Genomic DNA, 18,940 nt, shown 5'->3' with positions numbered 1-18,940 from the left:
TATGAGCGATCTCATATGGTATTTTTCTTTCTCTTTCTGCCTTACTTCACTTAGAATGACATTCTCCGGGTCCATCCGTGTTGTTGTAAATGGCATTATTTTATTCTTTTTTATGGCAGAGTAGTATTCCATTATACAAACATACCACACCTTCTTTATCCAGTCATCTGTTGATGGACATTTAGGCTGTTTCCATGTTTTGGCTATTGTAAATACTGCTGCTATGAACATTAGGGTGCAGGTGTCTTTTTGAAGTAGGATTCCTTCTGGATATACACCCAGGAGTGGGATTCCTGGGTCATATGATAAGTCTATTCCTAGTCTTTTGAGGAATCTCCATACTGTTTTCCACAGTGGCTGTACCAAACTGCATTCCCACCAGCAGTGAAGGAGGGTTCCCTTTTCTCCACAGCCTCACCAGTATTTGTCATTTGTGGACTTTTGAATGATTCAGAGGCCAAAGGCTTTTTGAAGGGAAAAAATGTTTACTTGCAAATAAGTTCCAAGGGAATCAGACTTTAGGACCAGCTCACCAAATTTAAAACACACAACAGGCATTTAAAGGAAAAGCTGCAATACGGCCGACTTTACATTTGTCTGGTCATGGCTGGAAAACTCCAATTTTCTACATGGCTATCACAGTCACAGACGCCATGACATACCTTCAGAATCGTCACTGCCAAGACAGAGATACAGCTGTTTTCATTTAGAAGAATGTTTGCTATAGAACGGAAGCAAAGCATTTTTTTCTAACTGCATTTTATAGACCCAATTGCCTTATTCTTTCCTAGAATCTCAAACGGAGACATAGATGGGCACCTTTCCAAACTCCCACGTTATGAGTGAAGGAGAACACTGTGAACGCCACCAATTTACTGGCTCACGTATCTGAGCCTATTCTTTCAAAGAGGATACCTGAATACGTAATAAAAGAACCATACATGCACACATGTTTAGATAGGGATATACATATCTGAATACAGACAGTGACCTCCAGACAGCAGATCCAGAGAGACAGAAAGTAAAAGAGATAGTACTAGGCCAGCGGTTTTCAACAGGGGCGATTTTGTCCTATGGTGCACAATGGAATGTCTGGAGATCATTTTTTTGTCACGACTTGGGGTGGGAGGGATGCTACTGGAACCTACCGGGTAAGGACCAAGGATTCTGCTAAACATCCAATAATGCACAGGACAGCCCCACAGTAAACGATAACCTGGCCCCAAATGTCAATAGTGCCAAGGCCGAGAAACCTGAACTAGACACCCTTGGATAATACACAGACAAACATATATATGGAAATACACTTTGGCCCTAATTTCATTTGGTGGTTGAAAAAAGAACAAACTTTTTTTTCAAAACTGTGAAGTAATAAATAGAATAAGAGTTTACAATATTGCCCTATTAAAAAATAGGTTAAAAACATTATTCAAGTCCATGAAGGGTCCCTGAAAAACAGAAAGCTCAAAATACACAAATGGATATCTGTTCTCACAGTCTCACCTCTAAACACATTTCTCTCTGGTGATACTTAAGTGAATATAGTCCATGCAGAAGTATTATTTTTTAAATTTCCTTGCAGCTGTGAGGACATTATCTCATAACTCTGGATTCAAAAATGTGGAAACAAGAACAAGAAAAGATGTTCCCTACTTTCTTTGCGATTCTGGCCAAATGGGAAAATAACTTCCCAGATGCAGGCCATTTCTGGAATGATCAGCAAATGGGTTTGGCTGTGCTGCCTTCACAATGGTACAGCCAAATGTCAAAACAAAGGAAGGAGAGGGAAGGGGAGGGAGAGGGGAAGGGGTGACAGAAAGGGAGGGAAAATACATTTCTAGTCAAAGACATGTCAGGGATATCCATCAAAACTCAGCTGAGAGCCCACCGTGTCTAAAGGAGGAAGAAAGGAGCTGGGGTACCTATTTTAGATTTAAAGGGCACAGTTCTAGATCTCAAGGGCTATAGTAGCCCAAAACATGGAAGAGAACACAAGAAACCAAGTGGGTGCCCACCTTCAACCAATGATGATCTTCATGATCTTTCACAGTGCACAGCGTCTTGGGTGATTTCTCTGCACTTCCTTGCCACTGAAGACATTTTTTAAAAATCCCAGTTACCAAAAACTTTTATAGCAACCAGCCTCCTATTTCCTTTTCATTCTTTCTGAAAGTAATCAGTAACTTCCACATAAAGCTGGCATTCTTGTTGTTAACAGGCTTCCACTCCAGAAAGCAAGCTCCGAGTTAATGCTACCCTGTGGCTTGTAACTTCACCTCCGTCTGAGTCATCCACACAGCAGGACTGCTGGGCAAGAATGGGCCAGCCTAGATGCCTGGCTGGCCTTCTGCTCCTTGTTTCATACGCAGTTACTCCTCTGTGGAGAGCAAAACCCTGTTCACTGGGGGAAAGAGTCATAGAGGAAGGGACAAGACATCAGTAAGCGGGGCAAAACTAAGCCGCTTGTCATGATGGACAGGCATGGAAACCTGAGTATCTCAAGAGAACTGTCTGCACAGAGATTTCTAAGGAAACAGTCTCACATTTCCAAATGTGGGGGTGATGAAGATGATGACTGTGGATGCTCATGGTGATGATGATGGTGGTGGTAGTGGTGATGATGATGATGGTGGTGATGGTGGCAGTGATGGTGATGATTATGACAGTGGTGACAATTACGATGGTGATGATGGTGGTGATGATTTGGTGGTAGTGGCAGTGATGGTGATGATGGTGATGATTATGACACTGGTGACAATTATGATGGTGATGATGGTGGTGAAGATTTGGTGGTAGTGGCAGTGATGGTGATGATGGTGATGATTATGACACTGGTGACAATTACGATGGTGATGATGGTGAAGATTTGGTGGTAGTGGCAGTGATGGTGATGATGGTGATGATTATGACACTGGTGACAATTACGATGGTGATGATGGTGGTGAAGATTTGGTGGTAGTGGCAGTGATGGTGATGATGGTGATGATTATGACAGTGGTGACAATTATGATAGTGATGATGGTGATGATGATTTGGTGGTAGTGGGAGTGATGGTGATGATTATGACACTGGTGACAATTACGATGGTGATGATGGTGATGATGATTTGGTGGTAGTGGCAGTGATGGTGATGATTATGACACTAGTGACAATTACGATGGTGATGATGGTGGTGATGATTTGGTGGTGGTGGCAGTGATGGTGATGATGGTGATGATTATTTACTGGTGACAATTATGATAGTGATGATGGTGATATGATGATGGTGACTGTGGGTGATCATGGTGATGATGTTGATGATGATGGCAGCAGTGATGGTGATGATGACTCCCCCATGATTGGAAATGGTCTTGGTATTTGCATCCCATAGGGGTCTGCTCATCAACTGGAAAGCAAACTGATGGCCCTGAAATACCAGGATCCTTAGCATATGCAGTTTGTTATAACAGCACTTGGAAATCTGGCCAGGGGGTGGGGTGACATCTCACTGTAAGGTGTGCATCGTCTTCAAAATCTCTCTTACTATTCTAGGTTGGTAAGTGTTTTGTCAACTTTCCTTCCAGTCCACAAAGTATAACGAACAGCATAAATTTCAAAAGAGTGCCATTCATTCCAGTAGTACAGGCAGTCAAAGGCAGGAGCCGAGACGTTTATTTAAGTCTAGAAAGGGCTGTCTCCCTCAATTACGTGTTATGAAACAAAAGTTGATGGACTTGCATCAGATGAACCATTTATACAAACCCTACAGGGACACAATAAATAAAAGGTGAAATCACCTTTAACCTGAAAGCTTTATTTTTGCTTGTATTTAGAATTTTTCAACTGTTTAGTCTTTCTTTTAGAGAAGCTGTCAGTAATCTCCCAAGAATGCCATCCATCTGGTTTGTCTTTAGGTAAGAATGCCATTTGCACTGGAGGGAGACAGGAACAACAAAAATACTGTGATGCATTTCAGATGTGTGAATTATTAATGCATTAGAATATTATAGTGGGTGAAAAAGGTATAAACTAAAAACAGAATATGGAGAAAACAACTCTAAATTGCTTAACTAAATGAATTCCCATCATTTCTCTTGTCCCCGGCACCAGTAACAATTAACGACATTTTTGGAAGGTGATGGATTGCTTTAGAAAAGTAATGTTTCTGGTTTCATTAAAAGGACTCTGTTATATATTCATTTATAGACTTATAAAACTGTCACTTCTTTGGATATAATCAGAAATTAGCTATGAAATTTAAAAAGTCATCAGTGACAATGAGATACTAAACGGAGAGGAAACATGCATTTTCGTTCGCTGAAGGTTATTTGACATCCTGTGAGTACCAGCTGGGAACAAGCACTTCTCTAAAATGAAGATTGTGATAACCATACATTATATGACTTTCAAGTGGTGACAGCCTATCTGCCTTTTCTTTCAAAGAAAGAAGGTGATACGAAATACCAAATTACACATTTGGAGGTCAGTCTAACACAGTATTATTTTCAAGTTGGCAGGACATTAATAACTTGGAGAGCAAAATCTTATTAAATGACAGAAGTTACCATTTAAAACAAAAGGGTAAGTAGAATGTGAATTAAGAGCTTTAGTTAGCTTTTTTTCCCCTCTTGACGAGCCACTGTTTCTCAGATTCTCCTAAGGATAGACTTTTGCACTTCGGGGGATTCAAGGACTGCATTCATCACCATTTTCTTTTCATGTGCAGCCTTGAGAACTGCCTAATTTCTTTTCTCAGAATCCCTTATGGTCCAACTTTTTTTATCTTACAGAAATGCTGAGAAGAATCATAAAGGGTAAACACAAACACACACACTCCCTGAACCAAAATAAAAGGAAAGCAAGCATATAAAGCACCCTGAGTTCTTCGAAGTAGCTGTCACGTTAAGTACCAGCTATGCTGACCACTTGCAAATACTCCGAATGTGTCCTGCCACCACGCAAAACAGCCATGGCAGCCAGGAATGAAGGTCAAGGCTGAAGCCCTGAGACTTGTTATTCCCAGACAACAAATTCATCCTCTATGACATCAAGGGGTCCAGCTGTTCGTGAAGCATTTCTGCAAGGATCAAACTAACACTCTGCTATTTTGTTAGACAGAATTTTGGTGGACCTAAACAAAATCAATTTATAAGGGGAAGAAATAGTCTTCACCTAAGAAATTATGATAATGTGTTCAGTGATTATATATAAAAATTTAAAAGATGATTTATGATTATCCTTTCTTCACTTCAACAACTCTTGGTAATGATTTGCATAAATGTCTGTCTCTTTTTTAGGAGAGAAGAATTCTTTTGCGGGCAGGAAGCGCATGTCGGTCATGCTAGGTGCCCAGAATCTTAAGATACCTGCAGGATAATTGTGTGGGGCAGATTCCTATTGGCTGGAAGAAGAGCTGGGCTGGACAAATGCACAGGGGACGTCACTGATGGGCTGATAGTTTTCAAGGTTTTTTCTATCACCAAGCAAGCTTTCAGTTGTCCACAATTGTGCGGCTCCGTGATGCAGTGGTGCCCCCGGGCACCAACGCAGAGGGAGAAATGGAGGTCCCTTTCCTCTCAAAACGCCGGGATTCTCAATTGCATTACCAGTTGGTATTTCTCGTCTGCCTTGTCTCACTGTCAGCATGCTGAGAAGCAGGGTCATGTAGTATAAATACTTGGGAATATGATGATTAGGGCTTGAGCTTCTGCTATGAAGCCTTGGTTATCTCACTTCCCGAGACCTCACAACCTTCAGCTGTCTTATCTGTAAAGCCTCACAAGAGTTGCTGTGAAGGTCAAATAGATATTTATCTGACACTACTTTGTCAACACCAAGACTGTTATAAAATGCCAGGAACCTTCTAACCTGAGGCTCAGTAACCCAGGTGAGTTTCTTAGTTTGGGTCCAGCCCCACCCACATTCAGAACAGGGGTCCTCCTGCAGCCAAAGTATGATGGCAGGGAGATGAGGGTGGGGAGGGCAGACCCCTTCTCTCCTTCTTATGCCCACGTGGGGCTCTTTCTTAGGGATGCTGGTGAGGATCCCCAAGGAGATCAACTGAATAGATGAGAGCTGCTGGTGGTGTAGACTGGCTTCACCCACATCAGCAAGAAGCAGGAAGACACCTGTAAGTGTGATAACCGGCTCCCAACCAGTCCTGCGGAGCAACGCTGTGTCACAGCTCCCCCAGCGGGCTCCCAATGCACGGCTGCTGGCTGGGGGCGCTGATGCTGCATCCTGCCCATTGGGAGCCACTGAGAGTCCCCAACAGAGGGACCTAACTGCTGCGAGAGTCTGCATTTACTCACATAGGCTGTTCTGCGTGGGAAGAGCCCAGCTTTCGAGGCTCAGCTCAAGCGTCATCTCCCCTGGGACATGTTCCCTAAAGCGACAAGCCCCCTCCTCTGAGATCTCATACAAATAACTCTCCCTTGTGGACTGACGTGCTCTGTATATAAGTCTTTACCACTACTAGACTATACATCCCTCAAGAGTAGGGCTTTTACAGCCTCATCTTTGAAATTGCAGCAATCCATCGATATTAGCTGAAATAAATGGAAGTGATTAAAGGGGTACTTTTTAAAAGAGAGAGACAGATCTAGCATTCACAGTCTGTGATTTGCATTAAAATGAGCCATAAACACTGCTTCCATAAATCTTTCCTTGCTTACTGGCCGTCAGGGATAACTACTTCTATCCAACCTGCTCCACCATCAGGGAAAATGCCTCCACTCACCATTTTGAAACCATGTGTGAAATCTTTTAAGGCTATAGAGGGGACAATAGGTCCTGGGGGATGTGGTGCCTCTGGCTGCCTGCTGAGTAAATCCAAAGTTGGTTAATATCTGAATTGGTCCTCCCTGCTATCTCCTTAGACCCATCGGGGGCGCTGTGGTTAACGATGTTCCCCACACCATCCGCTGTCCACCTACCACACAACCATTTCAAGGTTGCTGTACTAGTACAGCTGTCCCTTGAGATCCGTGGGGGACCCCCGTTCCAGGACCCCCGTGGACACAAAAATCCACGGATGCTTGAGTCCCTTACATAAAACGGCAAAGTACAGCCAGCTCTCTGTATTTACAGGTCCCTCACTTACGGATTCAACCAACTGCAGGTAGACGGAACCAGCACATACAGAGCACCAGCTGCGTATGTTTTTCATGTGGGCAATGAAGGAGCAGATCTGCTTATATACTGGGCTCAGGAGCTGAAACTTCTGTGCTGGGATCATCAGGAGAGATAAAGTCAAATAACAAAATGTTCTGACTCTTAGCACTTCCTCATGTAGAAAGATCCTTTTTTATATTTGTACAAACTCTCAAGATTTTTGTAAAGGGACAGTGGGGAAAAGTCTGAGCTCAGAGTTGTGAAAGCTGGGATTTATTTTCACTTCTACAGTCTACTATCTGTATGTGCTTGAAAAAATCATTTCTGTAAGCATCAAGCTGTCTAACCTGAAAAACAGGTGTTGAATTAGGTAAGGTATCTCTCTGAAGGTGGGGTGTGTGAGATGGGGTTTCGCAGAAGCAGAGGCTGAAGGGGGGATTTCTGTGTACGTGATGTACTGAGGGGAGCTCTCAGCAGAGGGGGAAGGAAGAACGGGGGGGAGCTCAGTAGGGTTGTGATCTCAGCTAGAGACCTGCATGAGCCTGGCCCCATGCAATGCTTTGGAGCATAAATTGCACAGAAGAGTTGATCCCAGCAGGAGGCTGGCCTCCTGCATGCCCAGCAGTGTGCCACCGGCCATGACTCGCCCTGTCAAGGGAAGAGGATACAGTGCCTTGCTGGCAAGATGGTAACCCATGGCGGAATGTTAGTCTCTAAGGGGGAGCAGCTGTAAGCTATTAGCAGCCAATACAGGATGCAGGGGGCCAGCAGAGTGAGGGACAGAAGGTAACCAACAGCATCTACTGAGAAGGAATAGGTTCTATGATCTATCTTCAATAGGTCAGAGAATCCAAAAGAAATTACACATTGTCTAAGGATAGATGGCACAAAGATAACTAAAATGTTAAGAATATTAGTTTTATCAGTCTACTATGGTATTGTGGGAGACCTCATGCCGACCTGAAGCCCGAGTTATGGATATCTGATTAATGTAAAGAGGAAAAGCTAGGTCATACTTAATAAATGCCGTATGTTGACAGACAATATACTTTTTTACAACATGGAGTCCAGGGTGAGTGAAAAGGAAGAGCTGCGAGGTGGCCGACGTGAGAACTCCAAAGAACTGGGAGCTAAGACGAGTTATGCAGTCATCCGCACAAGGCACTGCAGCGGAGGGAGTGCCTGCACTTGCCCCTGCTACTGCTGTTCACACACAAGACGTCTCCTGACAACACAGGGCTGCTTCAGTGACCACCATCCCAAAGCCCCGACCCTCAAGACTGTTGAAGAGTCACGTTTCTGGAAAGCAATACCAAGTCACAGGTAGGAACTTCTCCATTTCTGAGTTAACACAAGCAGTGCCGACCAACACCTTCCTAAGCTTCTCTACCTAACCGTGAAGTTTTAGCCCATTCGCTGAAGCATACCAACATAGATTCACCAGATTTCATTGCATAACCTATTTCAAAGAAATATAATAACCTCCTAACTTATAATTAAGTTTCTAAAGTGAGAATGCTTACACCAACAGCATTAATTTTAAAGTGCAGATCTCCAAACACCCATACACATATGTACTGAAATGCATATAAATTTCACTATACACAATATACATAAATATAAACCTATTTCTTGTCTAAGAAAGGCACAAAGAAATGAACAAGTCAGTATTTTCCAATATGTTTGACAAATGTTCTAAAATAGTCACAATATGATAGATTTTTAAGTGACATTCAAGGAGAAACACTGTATTAAAGACAAAACTTTGCCATGAATAGCCTAGTGTTTAGTTTGGAGCAAATTCAGAAATTCTTGGAAACAGAGCCAAATGTAAAGGTCAAACCTGAGGATGGCCTCTCTTCCCAGGGACTTCCTGGCATCTAACTTAAATCTCACTGAGGGCCAAAGTGACACACCAGGGCGGAATATATTCCTCACAGAATCCCTGCTCCAAAACTCTGGGAGCCCCAGGGCTGATCTGTGGCTGCTAAAGATTTTTGATGTGCTAATTGTTTGTTTACTTTTTCTTCGAGGAGAGGCTGGTCCTCTAAGCAGAATGAGCTAATCACCAGCTTAGTTCCCTCTCTTGCCAAAACAAACAGCTTCCAATTACTGCGAGAAAAAGCTCCTGATCTCTAATCAGCTACCCAAAGGAGCCTATCAGGGGTAGTTCAGAGAGTGAATAATGTCCCATTAAGCAAGAATCTCTTAACACTAATAAAAGTCTAGAGCCCTAGGGCAGAGGCTGCCAGCAACCTGCTACTTATCTTAGACAAGATTCCGTGCCCCTTTCCCCAGTGGTCTGAGGTCTGGCGAAGAAACAGCAGCCCTCCTCCACTCGGGCCACTCCTCCTCCTCAGGCCTGTGCTACTGAGCCTCCCTTGAGCAAACACAGGCAGAGGAAGGGCAGGTTGCAGGACTGCTACCAGTTAGTGGGACGACCGTCTATGAGGCTCGGAGACTTGGTTCCACCACTGCCTGGAGGAGCAGGACCTGGGGAGACAAGCGGAGTCTCCACCACCAACGTCCCAACTAGCGTAAAAGAGGAAGTCCCTCTCCAGTTAAAGGAGGTTCACCTAAAAAGAGCCCTAACTTACGTCAGGCACATTCTCCCTCCTTTCCCTCTAATATTCTAGCAAAGTTGAGAAAGTAAGTGCAGAACAAGCAGGTTACACCAAGGAGAGCATCGTAACCTTGAACGCCATGGACAGCCCTATGAAGAACCGCCACAGGCGGGCTTAACCCCCTGCGAGGGCCCAGCCCCCTTGACATACCAAACCCAAACCAGGGCTGGCTTCAGGGACCTGTGACCAGTGCACGTGGTGCGTGCCCAGAAAGGGCCTGGTGCCAGGGACTGACAGCTCCGAGATTGCTATACTAAAATCCTTAGTTATTTTATCTTTGAGTTTGCACTTTGTACGTGAAGTCTGATGGGATACTGGAGCGTGTTCTGGAGCATCATGCATGATGCTGTCTCCCCTCCCCCTCCCCAGGAAAGATTCTCAGCTGCCCAATCCCTGGCCCCCTGGCACCCCAGTCCTCACCCAACCTTTCCCTCCTCACCCTCAAGTCACTGTTACACTCTGCCCCCTGCAGGGACCTGGGAGTGGGCACAAGGAGGGTCAGAGTTGGGCATGTGTGTCTTGAATTAGAGGTGGTTTTCCCCATCCCACTCTGGGAGCACCATGCTGTATTTAGTCCCCAAAGTCCAAGACTCCACGGTAACAAGCCTATGCCCATCCTTGATGCAGGTACCTAGCTGCACCCAGCCTTGAGGCCAGGCTCATGTGGACTCTCAGGGGTGAAGCTGCCAGGCCTCGGCTAGGAAGAGCCCAACCTATACACTCATGGTGTAGACAGAGACGGGTGCCCTGGGGGAGCAGGCCTGCAGGGGAGGCTGGGATCTAAACATCTCCGCCCCAGTGCCTCACACTTTCCAGTGCCTCCCAGCCCTGCAGCAACCCTGCTGGAAAAAGATGGTGCACACCTGGTGCCTCCACATCTGGGCCTGGGTTGGCTTCACCTGCCAATCATGGGGCTGTCAACCTTGCCTAAAAGCACCCACCTGGGGACTGGAGCAGCTGGATGGGGACACCCCTGGCTCACCTTCCTGAGGATTTGGCCAGAACAAAGTGCGACGCACTGGTCCAGCAGCTGGCAGAGCAGGGCAGGGGGCAAGTGTCACGCTTGCTCAGGCCCGGGTACCTGTGATGCTCCCCATGTGTCCTGCAAGATCTCTTCGTGCGGCACCCATTGGGCACACCCTACAGTGCACACGTTTGTGGGGGAGGTCCTCTCTTCCTCCTTTCCATCTTTCTGAGCCTGGTCCCACTCGTCCCTCCAGGGATGAGCCAGGACATCCACATTGTGTACCACTGGTGATTCCATGTATGGGTGAAATACTCTGATGTTTGCCTATAACTAACATGGGTGCTGCACAAGAGAGATGAACAATGAAATCCAGGCCAATGACTTACTGTTTAAATTATCCTTTATCGAGAACAGCCCTGGACAAAAAATTTAACACACCATGACAGGTCAAGAGGGAAGGGTCACAAAAGAAAGAAAAGGTTTTATATTTTAATTCCTTCAACAACACTTCTTTTCTTGCCCTTTGAATAATGGACAACCTGCACGTTTCCATATTGTCCTGGTTCCTGAAAATAAGATAGCCAGTTCTGAAATAAATTCACCAACCAAGAAAATCCTAAACATAAAACAAACAAAAAAAACTGGTAGCCGCTCTTGCTGGGAAGCCAGCTGCACCATCTATTAGCTTCTCCACATCCCGGGTCCTTAGCAGTTACAGGAGATCAATGGCACCCTCCTCGTGGTGGTGGGATGAAATGAGAGGCTTGGAAGACACTGAGAACAGGGACTGGTACTTAGTGGTCTTTCAGCCCCTTTAATACCACTGCTTTCACTATCCCCAACAAGTTCTATGATCTTCACCTTGCTAGGCAGTTTTCCTACCAGACACATGAGAGGCTGAAATTTTAAGAAGGTGATCTGCCCATGCTCCCCATCTGCCAAGTGGCCAAGCCTGACGCAGAGCAGACCTGCCTGGCTGCAAAGCCCACGCCCCTGCTCCTTACCCTACAGCTCGGACCTCAGCTGCATTCACTAATGAAAGTGTGTCCTTTCCAACCACCTCCATTGGCAGGATGTTAACCACATGTACACGTGATCCATGAGAAATTGAAGCGGCAAAGTGCTAAAGGCCCTGCACCTGGCATCAGGGAGCTAGGTACCAATAACCTGCGAGGTGCTACCTGGTGGGGCATCGCTTCATGAGGGCAGCACCAAGGAGTGAAAGAAACGACGTCATTCAGAATCCATCTCCCTTGCAGCATGAAATTCTAAGCTCTTACAGGTCGGGGGACTGTGCCCGCATAATCCAGAATACAGATAATTTCAACCTTCACTGTCATCATTCCCACTTCCAGGCATCAGTATGGGGTCCCTGTGCTTTCAGGCAAGGTTAACAGCCCCATGATTGACAGGTGAAGCCAACCCAGGCCCAGATGTGGAGGCACCAGGTGTGCACCATCTATTTCCAGCATGGTTGCTGCAGGGCTGGGAGGCACTGGAAAGTGTGAGGCACTGGGGCGGAGATGTTTAGATCCCAGCCTCCCCTGCAGGCCTGCTCCCCCAGGGCACCCGTCTCTGTCTACACCATGAGTATATAGGTTGGGCTCTTCCTAGCCGAGGCCTGGCAGCTTCACCCCTGAGAATCCACAGTTTGTTGGCCTCAAGGCTGGCCACCAGTCTTCTCCCAGCCTAAAGAAAGCAGTCTGAAACTGTGCAGAAACTGAGAATTGGCACCTGCTCCAGAAAAAAGCCTTCCGCTGGAGTGAATCTGCACAAGTGGGTGGGGTGCGGGCACCCTGATAGAAGGGCTCTTCACAGCCCTCCCCACCCATTAATAAACACCACGTGCAGGGTAATAAGTTGGCTGCAGCCTGCTCCCTCCCTGTCCTCCCAATTTATTGAAAAAGGGGGAGGGACAGGGAAGCCTGAGGGTTTGTTGTTTTTTTTTTTTTGTAAGGAGTTTGTGCTGCTGTCTTTTCAAAACTTAAGAAAGCTTAATCCCTGCAATTTAGATAAATCAGAGAGGCATTACCAGGTGAGGGTTAAACCGCCAAGAATGGCTTTGCAATTGATTGCAGAAACAGCAGTTATTAAGTCCTAACTGAGTAATTTGCAGCTTATTTCACCCCAGCTAATTAAAATGTAATCAGGATTGTCTGGCAATGTGTATTCTGTCAGCAGTTTTTCTTCCGAAGAGAAATCATGCCAAGAGACCACAAGGAAAGCCTTTCACGCGAACTGGCTTGATCTACACTGCTTCTTTAGCTGCTGCAACTGTAAAACAAATAAATTACAGCAACTGACAATTCAATTTTAAAAGAGAGAGGGAAAGGAAAGGAAGAAGAAAGGAAAGATACTCTTTCTGCCTGGGGATGGGCTGCCGCTTTGTTCTGTTTTCTATCCATGTTTAAACAGTGAAGCATCTTCTCAGGAGAGTGACTCTGAGCGCAGGGCAGGCGGTTTTGAAACCAGGTGGCTGGGGAGGAGCCCTCTCCAGGATGACAGGGTAATTTCAGCGCTGGAGACCACACTCCGCTTTCCCTTTCCCTGCAGACCCAGGAGGACCTCAGAGCCTGCCACGTTCCGAAACCCACGGGATGTCGCTTCTTTGGGAAGAAAAAGAACCACGCTCTCAGGCACGTGCAAACTTCCCGAGCTGGTTCACCCTCTGAAAATCCCAACTTTTGGTTCTCCTCGTGCTTCCGCGCGAGCTTTCATTAGCTCTCACGCCAGGATGAACATCCCTGAAGGCTTCAGAGGATCAGTGATCGCCTCTTGTCGCAGTTTAGTTCCCAGGGCCCCTTGGAGGGCCCCCTTTACCCCGCCCAAGAGGAAGAAGCGCCCCAGTTTCTCTCTCAAGGGCGGAGGGCTCGGCTTAAAACCCCACCAAGGGGCCCCCGTCTCCTTCTGGCCTCCGCAGTTCTCCCTGCGGCGAGAAGTTGCGATCTTAGGACAGGTGAGCAGCTAAGAATAGAGATGAGAAGGCGAGGAAGAGAACCAGGACAGACAAGAGAAATAAAGTGTCTGCGTGAATAATTTCAGAAAGCGCGCTCGGATGGGCTGGGGAAGGCAGCTGCGATATGCTCCCGGGTCGGGGCCAGGATCGGCTCCCGTGCGCCCACCAGAAGCCAGGGTCCCTGAGCGAGTCCCGCGGGGGTCCTCGCCACTGTGGCTTCCTCCAAGGCGAGGACAAGGGTCCCGGCCATCCACAGGTGATAAGCGTGCTATTCCACGAACCTCCTCCACACCCACACCCGCTCCCCTACTCTCAAGAGAACAGAACCTCCGAGGGCTGGGGGAGATACTGGCCCCGAGAGTTCTGTCCGAACAGGGCGCCTCCGGGTCCCTTGCATCCCTTCACTTGCTCTCCACGTTATTTACGAGCGAGACCTAGAAGCTTTGGCGCTCCAAACTGGGGCGCACCCAGCTGCCATCAGCCCCTCCCCCGCCCCAACCAACATGCTGGAACACATGACTTCGTCCAAGTGCCCAGCCTGGAGCTCGAAGGGTGGACCGCCAGCTCTAGGCCCGCTGAGTGTGAAAGCACAGTTGAAGAGAGACAAAAGTGTAGGCCCGCGGGCACCTGCGGGGCCGGGGTTCGTTGAGCGGATCCCCGGGCGCAGCGGTGCGCGCCTCCCGGCCTCGCTCGCTGTGTAGGCGGCTTCGAGGGCCCGGAGCGCGGGAGAGTTTGAGGGTCTCGCTACCAGACTGCAGGTCCGCGCGCGGAAGTCTCGGGCAACTAACAAACCCACGCTCCCACCCTTGGAACCCACAAAACTGCTCTCCCTCACCAAAGAAACCGCCTTTCGTTTTCCCGTGGTTAGAAGGGAGTTAGAGAAAGATGCTGCAGGCTTCCTTTTCCTTTCGGGAGCAGAGAGGGAGCTGGAAAGGAGGGTTCTCAGACCCGACTGTAAAACTCACGCCGAGGGAAAGCCGAATCTGCCGGCTGAGCTGGGAGACAAGTTTGGGCGCCGAGGCTGGGAGGCGCGCGCCCGGTACGCGGCGCCAAGGAGGACCCGGGCGGGCGGCGGTTCTTACCTGGAAGTGCTGGAAGAAGGCGGAGATGCGCGTGATCTGCAGGCTGAGGCACCTGGAGGCGCAGCGAGCGCGCTGGACGCTCCCGGCCGACAGCGACTCGTCCAGCCGCCGGGCAGCCGCCGCGCTGGGACCGGCGGCCAGGCAGCCCCCGGAGGCCGCCAGCCAGAGGCAGAGGATCAGGGCCGCGCCGGGGGCCCCGGGCACCATGGCTGCGGGTCGGGGGCGCGGGCGCCGGGCGCTGGCCGAGCCTCCCAGCTCCGCGCCGGGGCCGCACTGCCGGGCACCTCGCGGCCGCCGCAACTCCGCTGGAAAGTTCAATCATTCAACTCCGGCCCCGCGCCCTCCCCGTCGCCGCCCAGCGCGCTCGGCCTCCAGGGGTGGGGTGAGGGTGACAGGCGGCCGCGCCATTGGCTGGGAGGAAAGTGAGTGACGGGGGGCCGGGCGGAGGGCGGAGGGCGGTGGGCAGGTCCAAAGGGCGGCGAGCCCTGCGCTCAAAGGGAGGGGGACGCCGGCCGGGTGCCCAGCCGGTGGTCTACTCCCCAACTGCACGCTTTCGCTCCTGCCTGCCCCCACCTCCCCCCGCCAGCCAGGTAAACGTCAGGCGAGAACCAGCCCAGGCCGGGATGGGAGATGCTGTCTTGGAAAGCAGGGCTTGGGGACCCTCCCCACCCCAAGGGCGTCGGAACAGACTAAGGAAGGACTGCGCGCCCCTAAGATGTAGGCTTCCTCCCCGGTTCCTACTCTGGGTTCAGCTCCGCCCGGACTTTCGCACATTTGAATTTCCCCTTTCCCGAGCAGTGGAAGAGAGCCAAGGAACTGACCTGAGATGTATGTCAGAGCAGACCAACGCCCGGCAGGGATTTCGACTGACACGTTCCTGCTCCCTCCTTCCCTCCCTCCTTCCTTCGTATCACCTGGGCCACATTGGTTAATGAGACCCACGCACCTAGCTTCCTCAGGTGTCTGTTGTTCTAGGAAGCATGGCAGGCCCAGCGTGAGGGAGTTATTCAAAATAGAAAGCTTTCCTACACCCTACTTGTATTTGCCCAGGTGTCTTGATTTCGCCTTTTTAGCAGCAAAATCACCTCTTGTAATCTGCTCCAATGCTCTTCCCCCCCGCCACACACACACGTCCCCAGCGTGGGCCCCGCAGAGGAAAGAGAGGCCCGGCATCTATAACACAACACCCCTCACAAAGCTATGTGCTACCCTGAGCTCCACTGAAGTGATGGAGCCCAGCCCGCGCGCGCAGGTAGGAGACCCCACAGAGAGCCAAGCTCTGCAGAGGGCTGTACTGCACACGTGGGCGTATTTATATAACACGAGCCAGTCAAAAAGCCGCATGCACACTCACTCATTCAGATGCGGGGCAACGCACTGATATTCCTGTCAACTGACACCCCCACATTCTCTTACAGAATTGCACCAGTTCTGCAGCCTAGGATCTTGGTGAAGCGCACAACTGAGCACAGCTGGAGTGTCTCTCTGCCCTCCATGCGCTCAAAGGTACAGCACCAAGCTGCAGGCCCCTTTGCATAGAGCCCATGGCTTCCAACCTCAGATCCTCTCCCCCAAAAATTCCACACATTTTCTATTCTGAGATTCTGAGATCTTCCTGTTAAAGGGTAATTACAACCATCTGCAGTTGTCCTGGTATGCCGATGCTTCCTTTACCTCACCTTAAACATAGATTTCACATAGTTTAAATCAGCACAGCCAGAAGAATTTATTGCTTAGGGTTGTTTCCCAGTGAACTGAAATATCAGAGTTTTCCTCAAAAGGCTCTGTAGGCAGAGCCGGCCTCAAGGGTGTGGGCCTTAGAAGGATCCACCCTTGGTTTAATGTTCTTCTGTCACAAAAGTGAGTTAATTTTGAATAAGGTTCTCTGAATTTTCGTTTTGCCCCACCCAGCCCTGTATCTGTAGGTTTTAGCATGACAGTTCTGCACATAAGCCGGAAACATAACAAAGTTAGACGTGAGCTCACATGAACTCAAACAGAAATTTGAGATGCTCAGAATCATGAAAGGAAATCTATTTTAAGTAGGTTAAACATACTTCATGTTGACTAAGAGTGAAGAAGCTAAGCATGGTGACCCCAGCAGGAAGGTGTATGGAGCCATTTGTCAATGAATGGAGAAGTGACAGCTGAGTAAAGGGACTCTCTTCTGAATGTTACCACTTTAACTGGGGAATTACTAAAACCATTTCCAAAAGCTGTAACAAATTCCTCCAACATGTTTGACTTTTAAAGGTAAACAAATACCTGGTCTCGATGAAGACAGGGCTATTATGCATGCCTACAGTTTCCTACGGTGTCTTTGATTTATAAGCCTGTGTGTTACATCATGAAATTTATATTCTACAGAGTGAAATCATAAAGACAAGCTTGCTGAACTTTTAAAAACAGCTTTTAAATGTTCAAAGGGATCACTGCTATTTGTTTAAAAATGCAATGTGGGTGCTACTTACATGGGTTCTATAGCATATTCATTTCCATGAATAAATGCATTTTATGATAAACCACAAAAGGGAACATCTAGTCAGGTGCACAGAAAGCTTAGGATTAAACACATAGGGCCGCTTTATCATGCATATGTTAAAATAATACTTGTGGTTATATTGCTTTCTTCTTTCAGACTATCACAGGCATCCTCTGTGATGATGCTGGCCTTTTCCACCTTATCGATTTTCATTGCAGTTTAAAAGAAAACCATTTTGGTAAAGTCCGAAGAACAGTCAAAATCTACTATTTTATCCTGCTCACATACGCCCAAGTTATCATGCAGCTCACCCTTTGAATTGGCACCGAAACTCTCTAATTTTTAGCATGCCTGGGTAAACCACACACTAAGTTCCAGGAGACCAACCACAGGAGAGGGGAGCCGCCAGTATGTACAGAAGGAATGACAGGTAAATGGACAGGTGGGAATCGTCCAGATGCTTCAGGAAGAAAGTGCTTAGTACATCTTTCCTCAAAGCCAAGTTGAACACCACGGTCTGCATTTGTCTGGAGATGAACCTCATATAGACTTCAGGGGGACTTAAACAGACAAGACACTCATCTATTAGAAAGAGTAGAAAAGGGCCTTAGTGGACTTTTATTTCTATCTATGAATGAAGATGGACCAGAATGGGTGGCCCGTCTCTGTCAGGTTATAGAGGAAAGAAAAAACAAGGCCCTCCCTCAATCCCAGCTTCCAAAAAGTGAGCTATGCTTTTCCTCGTAACTGGACTTAGATGATCAATTTCTTCTCCTTTCTTTACTTTCTCCCCCAACCCCAGCGGAGAATCAGAAGCCCCTGGGAAGCCTGTTAAAGGTGTACTCCAGGACCCCACGTTCAGGGACTCTGAGCCAGCATATCTGGGGTAAAGAACAGGGATCTGAGCTCTGAAACACCTGCTGATCCTATCAAGTAAGCCGCGGACAGGTGTCAGAGATAACTGATTTAGAAAACACATGCCCTGTAAAAATGTAGCAGCTTTGATTTTAGTAGCACCTACGACTTCATTTTGTTTAAAGTGCCTTTTTAAGGTATGTCTGTTGATATAAATTGTACCTACTTATCAATTTCTTAATCACATAGATATATTTTTTCCAAAACATGTAGCCAAGATACCCTTAGAGTTGTTTTGGGGGGGGCCAGTAGCTTGTCTCTTTAAAGGCTTTCCAGCTGCATTTGGTAAGGATAAACTGTGAAGGAAGCACAATCTTTCTCTGACATGCCCCTCTTGGAAAAGCAAATGGAGAAAGACCGATACTTTCATGTGATTGCATTTATGAGTCTTAGACCGAATGTAGTCCACAGTCATTGCTTATGGGTTAGAGGGGATGGTGAAGTAAGGGCACAGAACTCACATATGGTGCCCATTTTCCTTTTAATTGCTTTCACTTGGCGATGCAGTAACATGCATCTTCTCTGAGCAAGTGCAGTGAACACCCAGCAAAGTTAAAATTACATTTTAAAAGTTAAGAATGAGCATCTTAGAAAAACCAAGACTTGCGGCCTGCAGGAGCCGTGGCCCACACTCACCTCTGCATTTCCACACCGAGGTGTCAGAATTTCGTAGCCAGATTCAGATCTCTTCTTTAACTGTGCTTTCTTCCTCCTCCAGTCTTAATTCCCTTCTGCTCAGCTTTGAACTGCATGATCCAGGAAACACAGAGGGAGGTCTTTGGGAAAAAAAAAAGGAGGGGGGGGGGAGGGTGAAATCCGGAG

The 18,940-nt window shown here is 47.8% G+C and overlaps 1 protein-coding gene across 1 annotated transcript in view; it reads right to left on the bottom strand.

Annotated features, from left to right (window-relative positions):
* The window catches only part of LOC135320459 (anosmin-1), a 170,611-nt gene extending 155,607 nt beyond the window's left edge, over positions 1-15,004 (bottom strand). Inside the window, exon 1 of the mRNA XM_064483598.1 lies at positions 14,722-15,004. Within this exon, the coding sequence (XP_064339668.1) occupies positions 14,722-14,928 (207 nt within the window). The 5' untranslated portion in view covers positions 14,929-15,004. The remainder of the gene's footprint in view (positions 1-14,721) is intronic.
* Positions 15,005-18,940: the final 3,936 nt, after the last annotated feature.

The sequence above is a fragment of the Camelus dromedarius genome, chromosome Y (assembly GCF_036321535.1).
Source record: "Camelus dromedarius isolate mCamDro1 chromosome Y, mCamDro1.pat, whole genome shotgun sequence".
In the NCBI taxonomy this organism is placed as follows: Eukaryota; Metazoa; Chordata; class Mammalia; order Artiodactyla; family Camelidae; genus Camelus; species Camelus dromedarius.
The sequence above is the reverse complement of the archived record's forward strand: the minus strand, read 5'-3'. Positions and strand labels throughout refer to the sequence as shown.